General features: G+C 40.8%; 1 protein-coding gene across 1 annotated transcript in view; it reads right to left on the minus strand.

Annotated features, from left to right (window-relative positions):
* NOTCH2 (notch receptor 2) overlaps positions 1 to 24153 on the minus strand; it is a 178130-nt gene that overhangs the window by 77827 nt on the left and 76150 nt on the right. Inside the window, exons 3-5 of the mRNA XM_066268137.1 lie at positions 17735 to 17994; positions 14162 to 14497; positions 2885 to 3007 (exon numbers count right to left, since the gene is read on the minus strand). Coding sequence (XP_066124234.1) covers positions 2885 to 3007; positions 14162 to 14497; positions 17735 to 17994 — 719 coding nt within the window. The remainder of the gene's footprint in view (positions 1 to 2884; positions 3008 to 14161; positions 14498 to 17734; positions 17995 to 24153) is intronic.

A 24153-nucleotide genomic window follows, 5' to 3' on the forward strand; every position in this document is an offset into this window, starting at 1 on the left:
TACTGAGAACAAAGGTCTATAAAGAGCTCTAGAAACTGGTGTCATATAGAAGAGTTGACCCCCTGCCCCTGTAACTTGGTACTTACCACACCTCGAGAATATAATGCCAATTTTAATGTTATGAACATTATCACAGAGGACTAGATGGGACAGTGAGGAAGCCCAGAGCAGAACACTTAGCTCAGCCTATAGAGAAGTGAAAGAGGTCACAGAAGGCTTCCTAAAGGAGGTAACCACTTAATCTGAGCCAGGCAGGCAAAAATGGTGATGACCATAGGGAGAGGAGAAAGGACATCTAGAGAAAAAAAAAAAACCAGTATCAAGGGAGACACAGGACATGGCAGATGCAGGAGAACTGGAAACAGTTCTGATGGCTGCAATATGAAATGCTGCTGAATGCATGAAAAGCCTGGAGAAGCAGACAGGACTGAGGCCAGGAAGGTGTTCATTCATACCAAGTGGAAGAGCCTGGTATTTTATCTTGTTGGTGATGAGGAGAGCAAAAAAATATGGCTGTCACTGGAAATCAAAGAACCAGCAGGAGTCAAATAGAGAAACCAAAGACTGAGGGTCACTTTAAGTGACAGCAGATCTAAAGAAATAAATGTTGCCACAGTGAATTTATCCATCATTTCTACCATCCTTTCTAGAAATACCAGAATACACAAAGAAAAAAATATCTCATAAGGACCTTCACAGAAAAGAGGTATTTATTAAACATCCTGGGGTAAGAAATTTTGGTAAAATACCATTTTACTGGGAAAGTTTCCCCCAAGATTTTTTCCCAATTAACAGCAAAGCAGGAAACTGAGTGGTATCAAAGAAAAATCGGCAATGAAATCACAGTATCAATTCATCCTAATTGGCATCAGAAGCCTTAGTATCATCCAGAGCCACTCTCCCCCAGGGCCAGGGAGAGTTGAGAACGGGGTCAAGTTCCTAAAAAGTATCTCATCCCGTTCAATACCACTGTGAGGGGCATTAAAAAGAGAAAAATTCAAATCTTTACAAAAGGTTGTCATATAATTAACTTCACAGTAATTTTAGTTAGAAAAAAAAAAGGCCTTATAAAATCTACTAGAGAAATGGCAAAAGCTAAAGAGAGAACAGGACAGAAAGAGCAGAGGCTAGGGAGCGAAGTCCTAGTACCAAGATAGCAAAAAGAAATTCTAGGGGAGTCCAATTCTAGGGAAACCCGGTGGGAAACTATTAAAAAAGGACAGTTTGGGGATTAAAAGCAGAAATGTGTGCCCTTCCAGGAAATTCTGTTACTAAAGTTTTAAACCCTTTTAACCATTTTTTATTCAGAGTCTACAGCTCTAAAAAATACTCTAAATAATTAACTGCTATCGATAAGGAAAGCAATTTGCAGCACTAAATACCAGGTAGCGTTGGCGGCAATCCAACATCAAGACTTCTTTTCTGGGCACCAACCCTCACTGGTACTATAGTTTCTTCCTCAACTGTAACTTAATCTTGGGTTTCCACATTAAATCAATCAATTTCTCTCAAAAGGCTCCATTCTTTATCACTTAATCAGTTCTTAATTGTCTCCACTTTCAGTTAAATAAACAAACAGAAATTGGATCCAAATGTCTGCATAAAATCACTTCACTTTCTTTTTTTTTTTTTTTGTATTTTTCTGAAGCTGGAAACGGGGAGAGACAGTCAGACAGACTCCCGCATGCGCCCGACCGGGATCCACCCGGCACGCCCACCAGGGGCGAAGCTCTGCCCACCAGGGGGCGATGCTCTGCCCCTCCAGGGCGTTGCTCTGCCGAGACCAGAGCCACTCTAGCGCCTGGGGCAGAGGCCAAGGAGCCATCCCCAGCGCCCGGGCCATCTTTGCTCCAATGGAGCCTTGGCTGCGGGAGGGGAAGAGAGAGACAGAGAGGAAGGAGGGGGGGTGGGGGTGGAGAAGCAAATGGGCGCTTCTCCTATGTGCCCTGGCTGGAAATCGAACCCGGGTCCCCCGCACGCCAGGCCAACGCTCTACCGCTGAGCCAACCGGCCAGGGCCATCACTTCACTTTCAAACAGGAGTGGGAAAATCTGCTTAAGACAATATTGGAAACTTTCAAGAGGTTGTAAAATTAAGCAAGAAGACCCTTCTAGTGTCAAAGGCCAGAAAATCTATTTTTGTCCTATGTGCAAAAAGGATACAAGAAAGGGGAAAACAGAAATGTAGATGGATGTTATAAAAATATGTCATCAAGAGTGCCTGCCCAGCCCTTTGCATAATTTAGGACACCACAATAAGAAGAGACAGGGTTCTGTCTGCAAACAAACAACAAACTCTGAACTCTTGAAGTCTCTATAACTCCACCTTTTCGTAAGTTGAAGAGTATTCTAACAGCTTTTTCATAGCAAAACTTGACAAGTTGTAGTGTCTTTTTTTCCCCAGTTTCATTGAGATATGCTTGACATAAAACACTGTTTAAGGTCCACAATGTAATTATTTGATATACATAGATAGCAGATAATTACTAAATAAGATTAGTTAACATATCCACTACCTAACATAGCTACCACACGTGTGTGTTAACATGTATAGTTTTGCACTGAAACATGTTCTTTTCCACTCAAACATTCATGATGCATCTAGTATGTTCCAGGCAGTGTGCTACTTTTCCCAGATAACTCAGATTCTGTAAAGAATGCCCTTCTCTCATATCTGCTACAGCACCCAGCATGGTGCTAAGGTCAGAGCAGCTGCCCAATAAATACCTGTGAACACATTTCTTTAAGAGAACACAGGAGAACACGGAAGGTCAGCACAGTGATTCGGCACAGAGATCCTTGTGACAGGTGCCTACTTCACCAATTGCCCGCCTCTGGTTACCAACCTATGCCTCATGCTGGCCAATTTGCCACCCTGTGCATACCTGTCCACTGAGGAGGGCAGCGGCAGTTGTAGGTGTTGACCCCGTCCACACAGACCCCTCCATTCTGACACCTGTGGTTAGGGCAGTCATCAATATTCCGCTCACAGGTGCTGCCTTCAAAACCTGGTCAGAGAAGAATAAGAGAAAGTGATGACTGCACAGAGGAAGTGACTTTACCTCCCAACACGGCCATCAGCACGGCCCCACTCATGACTGAGGCCCACCACCAACAGCCAGCTGACCTAGGGCTCACCATGTTAAAACCCCACAAGTTCCTACCTCCTCTTGCCTCCAGCACAGCCAGACAGTTAAAGTGACTCATTATGCCAATGACATGCTTTCACAGTTACCTCACAAGTATTTCAAAGTGTGTCATGAAATAAAATACCAGAGAAGATAAATTTCTACTTGGGACAGCTCTTCATTGGTTTTTCAAGAAGGGGTTGAAGATTTACCCCTGGTTCCATGTTAGATTACTGAGAAGAACAGGTAAAAGATTATCTAATTAGATTTACATCCTTCCCCCCTTGGGATAACTGCTTGGGAAAATTACATGGGGGTGAAGGGCATGAGAAAAATATTGAACTTAAAGTTTGAAGATATAAGACAGGTTCCAACCTCACTACCTAGAACAGGAGTCCCCAAACTGAGGTCATTTATCCGGCCCCCGCCACACTTCTGGAAGGGGCACTTCTTTCATTGGTGGTCAGTGAGAGGAGCATAGTTCCCATTGAAATACCGGTCAGTTTGTTGATTTAAATTTACTTGTTCTTTATTTTAAATATTGTATTTGTTCCCGTTTTGTTTTTTTATTTTAAAATAAGATATGTGCAGTGTGCATAGGGATTTGTTCATAGTTTTTTTTTTTATAGTCCGGCCCTCCAACGGTCTGAGGGACAGTGAACTGGCCCCCTGTGTAAAAAGTTTGGGGACCCCTGACCTAGAAGCTACTTACCACCTGGTAAATTCCTTGCTCTGAATCAGCTTCCTCGTCTGTGAAATGACGCTGACTCCACCGGCCTGTCCTGCCTTTCTAGCTTGTTACAAGTGCCACATCACAAGTCAAATGCAATATAAATATAAAAAGCTATCTGAAAATGGGGTGGCATTATTACTAATTAAACTTCCCAACTCTTCAAAGTCTTCACCCTCCTCTTGACATTTATAGCATTGCTTCCTTCCTCTTGATTTTCCCCTTTTATGAAAAATGAAACTAGCATAGCAAACTGTACCTCACTGCCCACAGTAATTTAGGTATTGGGCTTTTCCCTTTCTTTCTCCTCATAACCAAATCCCTTAGCTATTTAAAATAAAAGGCTACCAGCTTTTAAAACAAGACAATATGCACTAAACATTATCCTATTTGAAATATAACATGTCTACGTACTTGGCCTCTTCAAGATGTCTGTTAAGGTTCCCTCTCACACAACACTTCTTGAGTCTCATACAATGTACTGGGGAATGTAAGAGTGAGTAAAAGAAAGAGAGAGTTCCTGCTTTCATAGCCTTTACAGCTTGCTGGTTGTGAAGACATTAATCACACCTTACTTTACTCATTCCTTACCACAAGTGACTGTGGTATTGTACACCTGCTCTGTGACACCAGAACATGGCTAGTTTCTCTGAATTCATTGGCAGTCATGTGAGTATAATCAAGTGGCCAAAATCATTTCCCAGAGACCAAGGGAAATCACAGAAGATGGGGATAAATGAAAGTTTGACTAGAGAAAATTATTTCCCCTTGTATTTGGTGCTCAGGTCATTCAAGCAGATGAATCGCTAAATTTGAGAAAGACAATAAAAAATTTCAGACACAGATTTTAAAAAAATTATCATATTACTCACATATGTGTAATCCTATGAAAGTCTTACAAATGGATAAGTCAGAAAATGTTATGATAAAATCTACAGATCCACCCAGCAGCAGTCCCCAAACAAGAAATCAAGTTCTATGTTCCCAGTCTAGCTCTGGTAATGGAAATAGCCTTTAGGGTGTTAAAGTTTCAGTTTTAGAGTGTGGGAGAGAACTCGGGTTCCTGATCCACCATTGCTAGAATCTGTGAGGTCTGGTGATGTTCTAGAATGGGTAATGGTCATCCGCCCCCTAATTTGACCCCTCTGGTGACTAAGACTAAATATAATATATTATTGACTAGGGTGTCAGAGAGATGATGAAGTCTTTGCAACCAAACTATAAGGACTGGAAACGGTGACTCTGTATTTATATAAGCCAATGCTACAACTACCTGAATTCACCAACCACAGACAAATTAAAAAAGCAGAAGCATTTCAGCATAACTACAACATACAAGAAATAAAATATTTCCTTTTTATGACTAATTGTTCTTTGAGGTAGTGCTTCCCTGCCACTAGGTAGACAGGTAAGCAGGAGAGAAGGGATAGAGTTACTTCATGGTTAAAACATGGGACTCTGGGCCAAACTGCCTAGGTGCAGCTCTCAGTCTTATCAAGCAATATCTGAGTTAGTATGGACAAGACACTTAACCTTTTCTCCCTGGGGGAAAAGACAGGATCTACCTCAAGGGATTGTTGTAAAGGTTAAATGAGTTAGATATAAACAACAACAACGACAACCTTTGATTCAATAAATGGTGCAATTAGGTATCAACATCCAAAAGAAAAAAGTTGGACCCCTTCCTCACAACATGAACAAAAATGAATTCAAAATGGTAGTCAAAATTATAAAACTCTTAGAAGAAAACTCAGAAGTAAATCTCTGTGACTTGGGCTAGGCAAAGCTTTCTTAAATATGACCAAAAAAATTAGCAACAAAAGAAAAAATAGTTTGGACTTCATTAAAATTAAAAAAACATTTGGGCTTCAAAGGACACCAACAAGAGTGTGAAAAGACAGCCCACAGAATGAGAGAAAATATTTGCAAATCATATATCTGAGAAGTGTATCTAGGATACACAAAGAGCTCTTAAAACAATAATAAAAATACAATTTATATTATAGTAAAAAGACAACCCAATTACAAATGGGTTAAGGGTCTGTATAGACATTTCTCCAAAGAAGATATACAAATGGCTGATAAGCACATGAAAAGATGCTCACCATCATCAGCCATCAGAGAAAAGCACATCAAAACCACGAGATAAAAAAAAAAAAAATATATATATATATATATATATATTTTTTTTTTTATTGGTATTTTTCTGAAGCTAGAAACGGGGAGAGACAGACTCCCGCATGCGCCCTACCGGGATCCACCCGGCACGCCCACCAGGTCGCGACACTCTGCCCACCAGGGGGCGATGCTCTGCCCCTCCGGGGCGTCGCTCTGCTGTGACCAGAGCCACTCCAGCGCCTGGGGCAGAGGCCAAGGAGCCATCCCCAGCGCCCGGGCCATCTTTGCTCCAATGGAGCCTCAGCTGCGGGAGGGGAAGAGAGAGACAGAGAGGAAGGAGAGGGGGAGGGGTGGAGAAGCAGATGGGCGCTTCTCCTGTGTGCCCTGGCCAGGAATCGAACCCGGGACTTCTGAACGCCAGGCTGACGCTCTACCACTGAGCCAACTGGCCAGGGCCAAAACCACGATTTGATATTAGTTCATACCCACTAGGATGGTGATAATCAAAAAGACAGATAATAACAAGGATTGGTGAGGATGTGGAGAAACTGGGAAACCTTATACACTGTTGATTAGAATGTAAAATAGTATAGCCACTTTGGAATACAGTCGGCAGTTACATAGTTAACACACCACTCAGTAATTCCTCTCCTAAGTATATACCCAAAAGAAATGAAAACATGTCCACACAAAAACTTGGGCAAGAATGTTCATAGCAGCATTATTCATAATAGCCCAAAAAGTAGAAGCAGTCCAAATGTCAATTAACTGATGAGTGAGTAAGTAAAATGTGGTAAATCCATACTATAGAATATTATTCAACCATGAAAAGGAATAAAGTATTGATACCTCCACAACATGGATGAACTTTGAAAACATTAAGTGGAAGAAGCAAATCACAAATGATCACTTACTGTGTGTTTTGATTTATATGAAATGTCCATAACAGACAACTCTACAGAGACAGAAATTAGATTAGTAGTTGCTTAGTGCTGGGAGGATGGAGAGTGACTACTAATGGGTACAGGGTTTCTTTTGGAGTGATAAAATGTTCTAAAATTGACTGTGGTGATGGTTATACATATTATTGAATATACTAAATACCACTGAATTTTACCCTTTAAAAGAGCATAACAAACAATATGCAAATTATATCTCAATATCTTATTATATTAAGAAGGAAAGCACTTAAAACAGTACCTCATGCTTTACAACTGTTCTACATATATTAGCTAATACTATTAATCAATGGGATCAAAGCATCTCTTAAGAGATTACCTGCTCTAACCTTTTTATGTTACAGATGAGGAACCTGTGGGGCCCCAATCCAAGTTTCCATGACTAGCAGGTAGAGGTCTGTACTGAACTAGGAATTTCCGCTAGTTTCAATCAGCATGTTCTCTGGGACCTCAGAGTTCTCTTTCAATAATCTGAAAAACTGTCCTTAGGTCAAAAGTTCCCATGTCTGAGAAAAACTCATGCCAAGTCAGTTCTCCAAAGTTAAGACAGGATCTGTTTTAAAAAGAGAGACAGAACTCTTTTTCGAAATAGCTAACAAATTCTTGTAAGGAAGTTTGGGGCGGGGGTAAAGTTTACATGAATAAGTTACAATGCAATCACTTCTTTAAAATATATTTTAAGGTTTCAGGGAAAGGGAAACAGACAAGGCTCCAGACCTGTGTGTGGGATGGGCGTAGCAGCTTACAGAGAGGCTCCCATGACCGTACTGAAAGGAATCTACTGCTTAAAGCCAATTCACATCCTTAAAAGGCCATGAGGAGAAATTAAACTTAGGAGGAACATTTTAAGACTGCTGTTATAAAACCGTGGGCCATGTAACTGATAAATAATGGCAGTGAGGGTGGGGAGCAAAGGAGAGTCCTTTGAACTTGTCATCCCACACAGAGAACAGCATCTCTCCAGAGAGTGTCCATATCTTTCCGATTTCAGACCCCGGGAGGTGTGAGGGTGAAAAGGCTAGATGGAGAGGCTTGAAGAAGAGAACAAGATGGAGAAGATGAGATGGCACAGCCCGATTCTCCCTGGCCAGGCTGAAAGTGCCAGGAAAAGCTTCCGTGCACAGGGATTAAAGAATGAGGGAAAACCCAGAGATGCCTGCAATGGTGGGAACAAAGGCAAGAAGGTAAAAATCGACAAGACTTCCTTCTTCTCCACCCCCTGGAAAGAAGCCTGTCACAAAAGCACCTGGTCCTCCTGTCTAGGTCCAACTGATCTTCTTGGCACATATCTTCCATCTTCCAAATGAGCCAGATGAGCTCACTGACCCCTATGACTAGCCCCCCTGGTCCCGGGCCACACCACCCACCCTGGCTGTGGCTCCTGCCTGCCTCTGTTGGAATCTCCCCAATGCTCTACACTTTCCTTTCTAACTTTAGCAACAAAGAAGTCGTGAAAGTGAATAAGGAGATTCAAAAGAAATGAATTCAGTACATTTTAAAAAATTATGTAATATAGGAATTCTCTTCTGTATCACATTCAATTCATTCACTTGTCAAATACTGAGCCTCAATTCTGGGCCAGGCACTAGCTGGGTACTGGGGGAAAGTTAAAAAGAGAGTGTCTACTGGGAAAGATGAAAAAATAAACACTCTGCTACAGGTATACAGGTTGCCAAAAGGCCCTAGAGCAGGGGTCGGGAACCTATGGCTCGCGAGCCAGATGTGGCTCTTTTGATGGCTGCGTCTGGCTCGCAGAGAAATCTTTAATAAAAAAATAATAACGTTAAAAATATAAAACATTCTCATATATTACAATCCATTCATTTCCTATCGCTCATGTTCATGGTTGCGGGTGGCTGGAGCCAATCACAGCTGTCCTCCGGGACAACACCAAATTTTTACTGGATAATGCATAACGTACACGGGTCGTTGTATGGCTCTCATGGAATTACATTTTAAAATATGTGGCGTTCATGGTTCTCTCAGCCAAAAAGGTTCTGGACCCCTGACCTAGAGGGTCTCTTATCCCCAAGGGGGGAGGGAAAGCAGAAGGCGTTTCAGAGAAATAGGTGCCTTTGACACATCATAAAGCCTGAGTTCTATATAAAAATGTGGAGTGGGTGCGTGGGGGAAGAAGGTGAAAGAAAGCTAAGGAGAGAGCATTGGCAAAAGTACCTAGCATGGGAGAACAGGAAACACTTCTGAGAATATCAAGAAAACTGGACATGGGGCCCAAGGCAAAGGAGCTAAACAATGCACTATGGAAAAAGGCATCAGCAGATTTCTGCACCTGCTCCAGAGAAACTGCCAAGCTATGACTGCCACGATGCCCAGGAGAACATCGCACGCCCTGTGTATGAGAATGCAGGCTATGACTGCCACGATGCCCAGGAGAACATTGTATGCCCTGTGTATGAGAATGCAAGAGGGGATGCTTTCTAACAGTTAAAAAATTTTTTAAATTTACTGATTTTAGAGAGAGAAGAGGAGAGGGAGATAGAGAAGAGAAGGGGGAGAGGGAGGGAGAGAGGAGGTAAAGGGAAGAGGGAGGAAGAAAGGGGGGAGAGAGAGGTCGATTTGTTCTTCCACTTACTCATGCATTTACTGGTTGAGTTTTATATGTGCCCTGACCAGGGATATGCAACCTTGGCATATTAGGTCGACACTCTAACCAACTGAGCTACCCAGCCAGGGCTATTTCTAACAATTTTAAGCTCAGCAACAACGGGGAAGACATAAAAGCCACAAAATGTGCGTGGCTTTATTCCAATGACATAGGGATAGTACACATAATCACCCTGTGAAGTATAGGGTGGTTTACAAAAGGATAAATGCTCATTGTTCAGAGAGGACAGATCAGACGGCTTTTTATAAAGTTTTTAAAAAAATCACAGAGGAATAAAAAGATATGGGAGAGAAAGAAAAAGGGAAAGTACATTGGGGACTATTTAATCCAACTGTGAACTCCTGAGGCACAGCCAGTAGGTTCAAAAACCCACTGTTTGCGTATTATATGTGCGACTTTTTTTTTTTTTTTTCATTTTTTTTCTGAAGCTGGAAACAGGGAGAGACAGTCAGACAGACTCCCGCATGCGCCCGACCAGGATCCACCTGGCATGCCCACCATGGGGCGACACTCTGCCCACCAGGGGGCGATGCTCTGCCCATCCTGGGCGTCGCCATGTTGCGACCAGAGCCACTCTAGCGCCTGAGGCAGAGGCCACAGAGCCATCCCTGGCACCCGGGCCATCTTTGCTCCAATGGAGCCTTGGCTGCGGGAGGGGAAGAGAGAGACAGAGAGGAAAGCGCGGCGGAGGGGTGGAGAAGCAAATGGGTGCTTCTCCTGTGTGCCCTGGCCGGGAATCGAACCCGGGTCCTCCGCACGCTAGGCCGACGCTCTACCGCTGAGCCAACCGGCCAGGGCCATATGTGTGACTTTTTAAAATGTCCACATACACAAAACCAGACTAACTCATTCTCTCCCCACTTGCTGGCCTTAATCCCAAAATACTGTGAGTCAATGACTGAAAAATTTATTTTCTATTTTGTTCTTCTGTTAAAATTATTCTGGCTGAGTGCCCCACCTTCAGAGCATCTGCTACACACTGCACTTAATGGTAGCGTTGTGAGGGTCCACGTTATTAACAGCTGCTGATCCGAGGAGACAATGAAATACAGTTCCTGGGTCTAATTCTATTAGTACCCTCTTGAATATATATTTTTTTCTTCCCTCTATAGAGAAATACTTCTTTCTTTGTCACACAAGGTAAGTCATTTTTTCAGTTTTATTCGCAGTTTTAATGCCCCCTTACAATAATACTAAAATCAACTCACTGTAACAATAGTGCCCTTTGCAGGAAAAGAACTATAACTAAACCATTTCAGTATAATCATTAGCTTATGTGGCGTTCACTGACTTCCAGAGGAGAAAAGCACTCAAAAACTCTTCTTATACAGTATTAGAGAATACAAGAACAAAAGGAGAAGCCAGACGAAGATGCCTGCCACCAGGAAGAGAATGAGAAGATCACAAAAAGTTACATTCCCAATGCTGCGATATTATACTTAACTCAGTCAGTCGATAAATACTTGTGGCCCTGGTTTTAGGTGTTTGGGATACATCATTAACAAAAACAAAGGTCCTAGCTTTCATGCTGGAGAGGGGAAGAGGGAACAGAATTTGGAAAAGATAGACAATAAACAATAGACATATGAAGTAAATTATATAGTGCAAAAATTACACAGTAAGAAGATAAGTGTTCTAAAAAAAGAGGAGAAAAAGTAAAGAAGGGCCAGTAATTAAGGGGCTTTGGGGGACAAGAATAATCTGAAAAAAGATGATCAGGGTAGGCCTCAACTGGAAGTACAGAGACTTGAACTTGAAATGTGATGGGAAGTGGCCATCTGGGAGTCACACAATAGTTTCACAAGCAACTCTGCCTCCTCCTGACTTGGTTTCTCCATTTTTAGCAGTGAAATATTGATTCGCTTCAAATAAAGGTGTTATTTACATTGAGACAGTAGTCACTATTTTATGTAACATTTTAGTTATTTAGTCATTTAGGACAGTGTGGAGGGCAATGGACAGAAGCACAAGAATGGTGTTGCATTTATCAAAAAAAAATATTCTAAAAGAAGATCATCTTCCAGGCACTATATGTGGAAATAAAGTTAATATTTTCCAAACTCCACCTGGGACATAAAAACTAGGAGCATAAAATCTTACAAACTGTGCAAATACCTATTTAATCACAGTGTTACTGCCTCATCTGTTCTTTTGTATTATTTTTTAATGTCCTTCTATACATTGTCCAAGCTGATGTCATCTGTTTTATAGATCATGGGATCCTGAAAGGCAAGAACTAGTCTACCTAACAATTTTTAAATGTCTGCAAGATGTCATACTTGAAGATATTAACGAATACTAGTCGATTGTAAGTAGAAGTATCTCTTTTTTTCCTTACAACATGAACTTACTTTTCTTTCTAACTCAAAAACCTCATAACATTTAACAAAAGTTTCAGACACATTCAAAGTCCCTTCGGGGTAGACAAGCAGTGCAGGGTGATGCAGGTAAACTCAAAGCACAGGCTTTGGAAAGAACCTGCCTGGGTTTTGGGACTCAGCCCATTAGCAATGCAACTTTGGGTAAATCATTTGACATCTCCAAACTGGCGTTGCTTCACCTGGGGAAACTTGAAAAATAATACCTGTCCCTAAGCTTTTGTGTAAATGAGCTAACAAATGCAGAAGGATCTGGCATCGTGCCTGACTCATAAAAGGCATTAAATAAATGTTAGTTTTCTCTTTGCCAAATCACCACCCCCACCCCCCACAACCTCAACACACACACACACACACTTCTCATCAGTGAGTAAATAAATGTCTTGCTTTAAACTACAAGCAGAGCATAAGAGAAAGCCAAGTTCTCCTCACTGCATCCCAGAAGCTTGGCAGCCTCTCAGCTGTGGAATCCCTGGTTATTTCCTTTCTCAAGGAGGAGATACTATTCTGGCTTGACAGAGCCTTTCCTGACATACTCTCAGAATTCTCTAAGGTTCTTATCGCGGCTAACGAATAACAATGCAGAGACTATGGGGGTGAGTAATCACTCTCTCCTAGCTAAAAACTTCCTTTATTGACTTCTCTAACTTCCCGTCAGTATTTTGCTGCCAAACCAACCGCCTGTTCTAGGCACCTATTAAAAGTAATTCTCTTGAAGCTTAAAAACACATGTAGCCTTCCTTCCACAGTAAATTACACTAACCTCAATTACTAGACACTAACACTAGTAGCCTATTAGAATATTAGTAAAATTAAATTGTTCACATTTCTATGTCCTTCCTTAACCTTTGAAATGAAAACAGGAATAAAGAAAGATACATTTTAGCTATTCTTTCTACAAGATAATGTAGATGACAGCAATATTATGTCAATGCAGTTTATTTAGAGTCTAGAGTGATAATATAAATATTATCTACTCTTCATTAAAAGAGAAACTGAAAGCCAGGCAGTGAGAGCTCACTCTTATGGCTTATGGTTAACAGTGTCATGTTTTCTATGACGTGGCAGTCTTGTATCGCTGTCAGAGCCCAAGCACATAGCAGTGCCTAGAACATGACTGGCTGTCAGTAAATTTTCACTAAATGAAATAAATAAATCCCATTTGGTTTTATTCTGGGGACCAACGTATGACCTTTAATTCCCAGAAAAGAAAATACACAAGCCCATTACATGTGAACCACATATCTTCACACCCAGAATCAAAAACTCTCATTCCCAAAGATTAGAGAGAACAACTTCTTTTTGAGGCAATTCTACTTACTTAGCACATTATTGCCCCGTCCAGTTTTCCTTCTTTTGTTTTTGTAAGGAGAGTAATTGTATAAAAACAGAATCTTTGTTGCTTAGTAATTCATCCGTTCCAGCTGCTTGTGTTCTGTTCCCAATCAAAATTCTGTTTTCAGCCTCATCGTTTTTATAAGGAGTTTAGTGAACTGGCCAGGCTTGCTCCTTCCTCCACCTCTGCAGATGCTGGGCCCCCCGTTCCCATACATGATGCCTCTTTTTGTAACTATCTTGGGGTTATGTATGATTGTGCCATGTACAACCCATCAGTGTCCATTCATAAAGTGCTCACTGATTAACAGAGCACCACCCCTCACCCCAGTTCCCAAACCCTCTAGCTTCAAGTCAGGACAGGGTTACCCCAAAGTCAGAGAGGGTAGCTGGAGAGGGCTCTGCAGGACAGAAGCCTGGGGAAAGTCACAAAGGTGTAGGTGGGTACATGTAGGTAGACAGGAAAATATTTTTTTAGAGATAAAAGCATATAGGAAACTTGATCACTTATTATTCAGTTTAAAGCATGTCATTAACCACAGCAATTTTCACTAATTCTTGTGTTCTTTTCCACTCCACATACTTGTCTACCCCTTTCCCATAGCTATTTCTCTTACTTCTGTTTCTCCAAAAAGGATAATAAACAACTTCCTAGCCCCTCATCATCATAAACCCTGACATGTTAAATTACCCCCTGCTCAGTTTATACACCACATCAGGCCCATAAAACTCTGTCTTCATCAGTAACGCCCCTCACACAAAGTTCTCACTTCCCCTTTTCCCTGCTGGGAAGGGCACCTTCTAAAGGAGCAAATGGGCCATACCCACCACCGTCCTTCTGCGCAAGAGGTGCATCTCCTGTCCCAGGACGTGAGAGAGATTGCTTACCTGGAAGGCAGTTGCACTCAAAAGTGAAGTCACCCGTCTGCCGGCAGGTGCCTCCATTGACACAGGGGGAGGGTGCACAGGGCACGTAGAGGCTGTCACAGTGCTGGCCTGTGAAGCCCTGGGGGCACTGGCACTGATAGGAACCTGGCAGGTTGAGGCAGGTACCACCATGCTGGCACTGTCCTGGAATGTCACATTCATTGATGTCAGTCTCACATTTCTGCCCTGTGAAGCCTGCAAGGCACTTGCAGGAGAACTGGTTGGACACAGTGGTACAGGTGCTGCCATTCGCACAGGGATGAGACAGGCAGGCATCAGTCCACTGGCAGTGGTTACCTGGGGGAAGGAAAACAGATCTCAGCACTGCTCACAAAAATGGGAGCTGGCCCCGCCCTCACCACTCCACGTCTCCCACCCAACAGGTGATCTCCGGGAGTTACTGCATGGAGAATTCCTAAGCTCTCTGAACAAATAAAATGTATTCATCTTTTCCATAATATATAGTCACACACAGACCTCTTCGAAGATACAAACACGTCAATACTTCTTCTATTTCCTTTAAACACAACACACATGCACACCTATTCTGGGAAACATTTTATTAATTGTGGGGCTGCTATCAATATTGCTTGATGTGTCTGAAGAGGATGAAGAGTCCCTGGTTCCTTGTTTATGAAAACTAGACAGAACTAGAAGCTGTCATGAGACTAAAAGTCTAGAGAGGTAACTCCTGTGGACTCTCTCTGGTAGGAAAGTTCCAGAAGAAGCAAGAAGGCTCTAATGTGCTGGACACTAAGGCATGACTACAGGAAGCAGAGTAGAGAAAGGTAGAAAGAAAAAAAAACACACCCATGCTGGTATTCAACTTGGTATTCATGTGGCTTTGTGCTTTCATTAGCTTAAGCTTTTGTTACAAACTAAAGATATGAGAGTCCCCGGAATCCCTAACACTCCAAGTGGCTGTCAAAGTAAACATCCAAATCTTTGGCCCCATTGGGAAGCAAATGACAGTAGTGACAGCTTTTGTAAAAGAGAGAACAAGGTAACACTGAGCACAAAGAACTGCTCTCTGCCCATCAGGAATGTCAAACCCAAGGGGGAGGTGCACTAAAACTTGGGCACAACACATACATCTAAGCAGAAAGAAAATGAAAAAAAACTGCTATTTTTCTTCTACTTTCTCTTCATTCCACTGAGTGCTACTTACCTACAGTGGAAAGGAGATTAATGGTTACTTTTGACAACCATGTGTATCAGTGTTGGCCTATAACTGAAATAGGTCCCTGAACTTGGTTTTCTACAAATGTTACATAGTAAAAGCATTAACATCCTGCCTCTGTTTCTTCATCTAAGAGGGTATATCAGCTTCTAAAGTCAGACTGGGAAGGATATAAGTCTACCATCAAACCAAGAGGGTGAACTTGATGTGGGACGGACAAAAGTGGCAAATGTGCAAAGATGATCAGACGTGGCAACATCAAGAAGAAACCCTTCTAATGGCAAAGGGAGAAATTTTAATTTGGGGATCATTTCAGAGTAACATTTTAATTATAAAAAAAAGGCATTACTGCCATTTCACCCAGTCAGGATTAAACTCTTCTAAATGGGCATGGCCTCCCTTTGCCTGTGGAACAAAACAGCTCAAAACTAATAATCAGGAAAGATTTATTCTCTCAAAGACTCCCAGCACTGATGTATCACAGTCACAACAAAGATAACGGACCACCCCTACTGTTATCTACACCAGTGGTCCCCAACCTTTTTTGGGCCACGGACCGGTTTAATGTCAGAAAATATTTTCACAGACCGGCCTTTAGGGTGGGATGGATAAATGTATCACATGACCGAGACAAGCGTCAAGAGTGAGTCTTAGACGGATGTAACAGAGGGAATCTGGTCATTTTTAAAAAATAAAACATCGTTCAGATTTAAATATAAATAAAACAGAAATAATGTAAGTTATTTATTCTTTCTCTGCAGATTGGTACAAAATGGCTCACGGACCGGTACCAGTCCGTAGCCTGGGGGTTGGGGACCACTGATCCACACCTACCAACACCCTTTAATGAAAAATCAATAGAGCAAAAGTTCCAAACCAAATGATCCAATCTCATTTTCTAAGTGTGTTTTTCATTTTTTCCTGATTATATTTATAGGATTATTGGTGCTGTGGGGAACAAAATGGTGACTGGTTCTCCTTTTCTCATCCAACTTAATAAACACTTCTGATTCATTCTGAATAAAGCTCAGTGCTACCTTTGAAGAACCCATAATCTACTCAGATGAGAGATGTAAAAAATGAATTACAATGAATTGTGACACATAAAATAATAGAGCACAGAGACTAACTGCCTAAAGAAATAATGAAAGGGCCAGTGAGCCAGAGTTTTAAGTAACATTGGGTAATCACCAATTATAGAAAAAGGTATTCCCAGCAAAGGAGTGTGCAACAGCACAGAGGCAACAGGAAAGTGTGACATTTTCAGGAAATGATGAGAATGATGGCATGACTGGAGCTCAATGCTTGTGGGAAGGTGAGGCTATAAAAAGGTGTAAGGGCTAGACTGTGAAGGGCTAGGGAAGCCGTGTAAAAGAGTTTCCAATTTTCCCAGTGGCTGATGGGAAGTCATAAGGCATTGTAAGCAGGTGAGTTTATGAGAGGATTTGCATTTACAATGAAAGCTATGGTAATCTGACAGGTGAACAAATGGGAAGGTGGTAAAGGCAAGGAGACCAGTTAGGAAATGACTGCAGAAGTCCAGGTGAGAGATGACTGGGAGAGTAATTGCAGGGCAGGAGAGTAAATGGAGAGGAGCAGACAGGTCAGAGGTAACTCAGAGGGTGATTGATTGGGTGCTGAGTCTAACGGAGTTAAGGATGAGGGAGAGAAAGTTTCTAGTCTGAAGTACTACTTGGAGTGTATCACAATTTATATTACCATGTTGAGTCTGAGGTACCTGTTGAATTTCCAAGGATAATAGGCAATACATAGTTAACAACATGAGTCTGAATGTCAGGGTTAGGATGAAGCAAAAAGATGACTATCAGAGTCAATAGCAACTGATGAAGACAAAGACAATTAAAGCAATCAGAGATCATGAGATTCCCAGGGAAAAGCTGGAAGACTTAAAAGAGGCCTCAAAACAAAATTTCAAGGAACACAAAAATGCAATGGACAAGGACAAGGCAATGCAGAAGCAAAAGGAACAATTGGAGTTCAAAAAGTCATAACAGCCAATGCCCTGAATGTCCAGGGAGAGAATATTTCAAGAAGCAAGTGATTAACAGCTTTTCTTCCGGTGACAGTGAAGTGATCCTGATCCCCAAGCCTGACATGTATACTTTCAGCAGTCCAATACCTCTGAATATTTGACTCTTTTTTCTTCCTCCTCTTTTAAAACTCTCAAAAGGAAGCTAAAAATAGTTGTTTAGAACATTCCAGTTCCTTACCATAATATTAAGTATGTACCAGAGTTGGGGAACCCTTAAGAGCCAGATGTCAAGATCTAAAAGATGCTAAATAAAGAGACATACTGAGAATAGTAAAGTGTGGGCCAGAGTCCCATTTGATACCTGTAAAACCAACTTGGCAGGTGCACTCATAGTTATCCTGGCTGAGCACATGACAGGTGCCTCCATTTAGACAGGAGGGAGATGTATAGCAGGGGTGAGTGGTTGAGTACTGGCAGTCCTCGCCTGTGAACCCCAGAGTACATTGGCATGTGGCTTTCCCCAGCATGGCCTGGGCCACACACATGCCTCCATTTTGGCAGCGGTTCTTCTCACAGGGGTCTCGATGTTGACAATATTCTCCCAAGAAACCCTCTGGACACCTGTGTGGAAAAGAGAGGAGTCCATAAGAACATTTGCCGTCTTGCAGTCCAGAAACGTACAAGATAATGCAGTCCAGTCAAGAAAATACTAGATTGTGGACTGAGAGCCCGGAAGGTACAGCTGTATAACTGCCTTACTTTAAGAGAAGAAGTGTTTAGAGAACTTAATTAACCACATACTCCATTGTCCTTTTGAGTCTAGGCTGGTGACAGAATATTAGTTGGTGATCCAGCATGGTCTGCCAGGGCCAGTCAGCATGACTACTTAAAGGCAAAATGCAACCATATTTTTTCATGTATATACAGGCTGGTATGGTGTAACAGCACCTTTTTGTGTAGCATTGTTGATACATGTCTGTGCAAATTCATTAACTTTCATTTTGATTAAGCCATTGGGAAGGATTAAGACATTCATATAATTATGCATGGGCTGACCCTCTTATCCTCTCTAATTTAAAGTACATAAAATACCACATGTCTTCTCTCAATTAAGCATTAAGAAATAGTGAGTTCTCTTTTTCCTGTTTCCACTGAGACACCAATCAGTCCAGATTTCTGGGTTATGTTCATGGAGTTGAGCCTATGATGAAGAAAAAGGAGGTACAGAAGAAATAGGGAATGGTTCACAGGGAAAGTGTTTTTCCTTTCAACCTAAATCTGTTTAGATATAAGTAGTAGGCAGCTTCTTTTTAACCAAATTAAAAAAAGTACAAAATATAATTAAAATAACATTAAAAATATCTGACTGTATAGACACCAAAGTGAAGAAGGGAAAACAATTCCAGAGTGGCATTCTATAACATTTCCACATGGTGTATTGAGGAATTTCTGTATATATCACCCACTGATTCATAACACGCACCATCCCAAATTATCTGTAATAGATGTACTTAAAACAATTTTCTCTGAACACCATTAAAAAGGCATGGAAAGTGTCCATTTTCATAATGAAGAGGTTGTTTAAATGTGACCCCTCTCTAAGAAGAATTTAAAAGATATATGATGACTTTGATTCTACCATATATTTTGCCACGTGGCTGTCACCCCCAATGATTCGTTTCAGAACGATTTCTCCATATTTACTTCTAGGGGCACAGAAAATTAAATCTACAACAATGTTCCACCATTACCTCAAAAATAACACATTTAATTAAACCCTAGATCTTCTTTCTCAAAATCAGCCCCTGGGAGGGGCGTTGGGGACTGGGAGAATGAGATGAGGGGATTAAGAAGTACAGATTGGTAGTCACAAAACAGGACCATGTGAAGTGCAGCATAGGGAACAGAGCCAATAGTATTGTGATAATCGTGTATGGTGCCAGGTGGGTACTAGAAATATCGAGTGGGACACCATGTAAAGCATATGGTTGTCTAACCACCACGCTGTATACCTGAAACCAACACAAAATAAAGTTGAAAGTAATCTGTAATTGAAAACCAATAAATGAATAAAAACCTGCATGTGCGTGCGCGATCACACTCACAACATACACATACATACACACACACAAACACACACACACAGACATATTTCTGCTGCTATTACAGCTTCTTCAACCCAATCACTGTGTCCTGATTCTCCCAGTCTTCCAGACTTGAAGCACTGGCATCATGTTGTATGTACTTCTTCCTGCCTTTGCCAGTCATACCCCCAGACTTTTAATTAGCCCTTGGTTGGCAAGGGGAAAGTCTTTAGAGGTCATAGTTATTGAGAAAAGAGGAGAACCAAACATTAGGGAACTAATATAGAAAATGCCCAGAAGAAGTACTCAGTAGCTAAAATGGCTGAGGAGGAAACATGTGGTAAATAGCCACAGTGGGAATGATGTAATTAACTACAACCTCTTCATGCCTTCCCAGTGCTGTGCACAGTCGGCACACAGAGCCAGGGGCAGCCGGAGCTTCCAGCATCTGCACGAGCAGGTGAAGCTGGAGAAGAGAGGCAGTGAGAGGTGGGCACAGCATAAAAACCAGAGGCCACCTCCAGTTTCCAGCAAGGAGTCTGCACCACCTCGTTTGGTCAGGCCTATTTGGAGTCCTGGTGCTGTAACCTTGGACAATATTCTTAACCTCACTATTAGTTTTCTCAGATTGCAAATAGTAAGACTTAAACATTGTGGGGTTGTGGTAAGAATCAAATAAAATCAAGTATGTGAAAAACCTTTGTATTAAAAGGATTCACAAATAAATTTTTTTTTCCCTCTCTTGTACTTACCGAGGAAAATGATGCATTATTTAAATCACAGTTTGATTTGATAATAGGTTATTTTCTGTTTTGTTTTATTTTTTAAGTTGGGGAGTAAAACTGCCAATGTAGCATAGCTAAAATTAACTCTGAGCTATATTATTAAAAGCATTTGCAACTTATTCAAGAAATCTGTTCTGGATAATGCGGTCCTCTGGACATTAAGCCTGGCTGACAACACTTGATTCCCTCATATAGGAATTACCTTGTAAATAGTGGCAAACTTTTAAATGTGGGTGGGCTCTGCCCAGGTACACTACCATGACCTCCCCAACACTATCATGTGGCATCTGCTCAGCGAATGCAAACTCACTGAAGTGTCAGCATCATAAACACATCATGAAACCAGAAGTTTCCCAGGAAAACAGAATGAAATATGAAAAATTCTGGCGCCAAACAAAAGTACTCCTGAATTATTACTAGGTTCAATCTACACTGTTGCTCCTTCTATGGAAAAATAATTTCAACTACAGTATGCTTAAGAAACCAATAAAAGTAGAGGTTGGCAAAGTGCTCTGGAGGGTGCACTCAGGCCCACTGCCTGTTTCTATATGGCCTGCGAGCTGAGAATGGTTTTTATATTTTTAAGTGGTTAGGGGGAAAAAACCCCAAAAAAGGATATTTCATGACATTTGAAAAAATTATGTAAAATTAAAATTTCAGTGTCCATAAATAAAGTCTTATTGGGACACAGGCACACACCTTTATTTATGGATTGTCTGCAGCTACTTCTGCACTACAATAACAGTGTTGAATAGTTGCAATGAGACTATATGGCCCACAAAACTAGTTTTATTATCTGGTGCAGAAAAGTTGTCAAGTCCTGGGTAAGAGAATATATGAAGCCTAATTCTGTAAGTAGCATCCTACATGGTTATTAATAATGATGTTTTGATGATGAAAAAGATGTTCTCATATCTGTTTCCACAAAGAATATTACACTTATTCATTCCTCCAACAAACACTTAGTAAGTGTATTATCTGTCAGGCATTGTTCTAGTGCTAGGAAAATCCTTAACTTGGGGACTTGAAAATTCTAGTAAGAGAAAACAGAAACAAAATTAATAAGTAAAATATCTAATTTGTTAGGTGCAGTTAAGTGCTATGAAAAAATAGAACAGGAAAAAATAAAACGGAAAAGGATAGAATTGGGATGGTAGGGGGTAGACAGAAGTGAAGTATGTTGGTGTTAAATAGGAAAACCAGAGAAGACCTCACTGAAAGGGCACATTTGGGCCAAGACCTGAATGAGGTGATAGACTAGCCATGCCAGTATCTAGGGGAAGCGTGTTCAAGGCAGAGGGAACAACAAACACAAAAGCCTTAAAACAGAAAACAGCCCTGGCATGTCTGAGGAACAGCAAGGAGACCTCTGTGGTTCTACCAAAGGGATTAATTTTAAGAAAAGAGTAGCTGAAAACAGATCGACAGCTGTCACCAAAGGCAGATCACGAGGTGCTTTCAGGGCCCTGTAAAGAAGGATTCAGAGTTTTACTCTAGTGAGATAATATTTAGACATGATTGATGTATAACTGATAATATTCTCCTGAAGTCCATACACAGAACCACATCTTATCTTTATGTGAAACTAGACCTATTGTCAGTATAATAATAAAGACTTAATTTCTTATCTAAGACGTTCTCTGCGGCTAGACATCAGCCCATTTCTTTACAGTGCAACTCTCCTTTAACCTACATTTTTCACTAAGCCTCATTTCCCTTTCACAGCCAAACTCCTGTAACTGTGGCCTAGCTTCATAGGTGTTTTCCTTTCCTTTCCATCTACTTCTTACTTATCCCTTTGTAACACAACTTTCCTTCTAATTATTGCCCAGAAACTATGTTCTAAGAGCAATGACTTTCACCTTGTGAAGTTCAGTGGTCTCATCTGAGATTCCATCAGAAGGAAATTTTCCTCCTATAGGAGGTATTGCTTCCATCATTTAAATCCTTTTTACATGTGGCCTTTGTGACTCCCTCCAGCTCCAAGCTCATCAATGCTTAATGCTGATTGCTCTTCTCCTTCCCCATCAATTCTGGCCACCTTAAAAGTTCAAGCCTCAGCTGCCCTGCTCTGTTCTCTCATATGCATTTGTTATTGCTGTTGTTCATTTGGCTTTAAACAACTACCATCATATAATATACAGCTCCAGTTCCCCATGTTTACTAAAGTCATCTCCTTCCCCTAATATATACTGCCAATACTTGAATCGAAACATTTAAAAAGTGGCATCATTTTTCCATAAGACTTCAAATTCCTCCATTTTTCTAAGGTTCTATTCACAATCTCAAAAGTCACTTTTGGTTAATCCTTTTAAGTTACATATAGTTTATTACCATGTTCTGACACTCTTGTTAACTGAACTCCTATAATAATTATCATTCAAAAATTCTAATCACCTGCCTCAGGACAGACATCTTATTGCTGGCTTGTTCCCACTTCCATTCATCCTTGGAATAACAGAACCTTGGGATTCAAGACAGCCTAAGGTAATTTCTACTCAGTGAGACAATTCTTCGTAAAATATTACTGAAAGATGATTAGCAGCCTGTGAGAAATAGTTAGAATTTAATAAATGTTGAGATTATTGTGCCTGCTATTAATAGTTCAAACTCTAGAACCAGACCACCTGGAATTCAATACCCACTCCCCGTTTACTCAATGAGTGGTCTTGAGCTAAACCCTCCTTGTTGTAAAATGGATTTAATAATAATGTCTACATCATATGGTTTTTAAATAATTGTAAAGCGCTTACGATATCTAGCAAGCACATAGTAAACGCCATGCATTTATTAAGTAAAATAAAATTACTGGCTCACTACTTCAACAAGACAACAATCTTTATTATGGGTGGATCCCATTGATGGAAAGCATTTTCTTCCTGAGGTTGAGAATCCTGCCTCCCACTTAGGTATATACCCAACATAGCTAAAAGCACAAGTCCACCCAAAATCTGTAAAGAATGTCTGTAGCAGTATTATTCAGAATACCCCAAAGTGGAAACAATCCAATGTCTATAGCTGATGAATGGACAAATAAAATGTGATATATCCATACAACGAAATATTGTTTGGCCATAAAAAGGAATAGAAATCTAATACTTGCTATGACCTGGGCAAACCTGAAAATGTCATGCTAAGTGAAATATGCTAAACACAAAAGGCCACATATTGTATGATTTCATATTTATAAAATATCCCAGAATAAGCAAATCCATAAAGATTAAAAAGATAGATTAGTATGCACAGGGGCTAGGAAGAGGAGGAAACAGAGAATGACTACTAACGGCTAGAGATTTTCTTGGGATCGGGGAGGAGAGGATGAAAATGTTCAGAAATTAGATGATTACACATATCTGTAAATATACTAAAAATCACTAACTTGTACAGTTTAAAAGGGGAAATTTAAAACTGTATAAATTATATCTTATTTTTTAATATTATGCCTGCCTATAATTTCCACCCACCGGCTAGCCTTGTCCTCTAGAACAAAAAGGAGCAAACCTTCTACTCTTAAACAAAGCCCCTCAAGAATGTGCAGATAGTTGTGTTAGTCCTTTGTTTTCTTTTTTCCAGGATTCAGTGCTTTGGCCTATTTCTTAGTATAAAATCATTTCCAGGATTCCTCATTATTTCAGTGGCTCTTCTATGCTTAAGAAAACAACAACAATAATAACAGTCACTGACATTTTTGAAGCACTTATTATGTATTTGCTAAGAATTTCACAGCTGTTATCTCTTTTATTACTCCCTAGAACAGTGTTTTATATTATCATATCCATTCTGTAAATGAGGACCTTGAAGGTTAGAAAGAGTAAGATTTCACAGCTAGTAGACAGAAGAAGTATCAATCCTCTCTTGGTCCTCCCACTAGATCCGTGATGGCAGAACTTTTTATAAAAACAGCCCACTTT

Source organism: Saccopteryx bilineata, chromosome 3 (assembly GCF_036850765.1).
Source record: "Saccopteryx bilineata isolate mSacBil1 chromosome 3, mSacBil1_pri_phased_curated, whole genome shotgun sequence".
Taxonomy (NCBI): Eukaryota; Metazoa; Chordata; class Mammalia; order Chiroptera; family Emballonuridae; genus Saccopteryx; species Saccopteryx bilineata.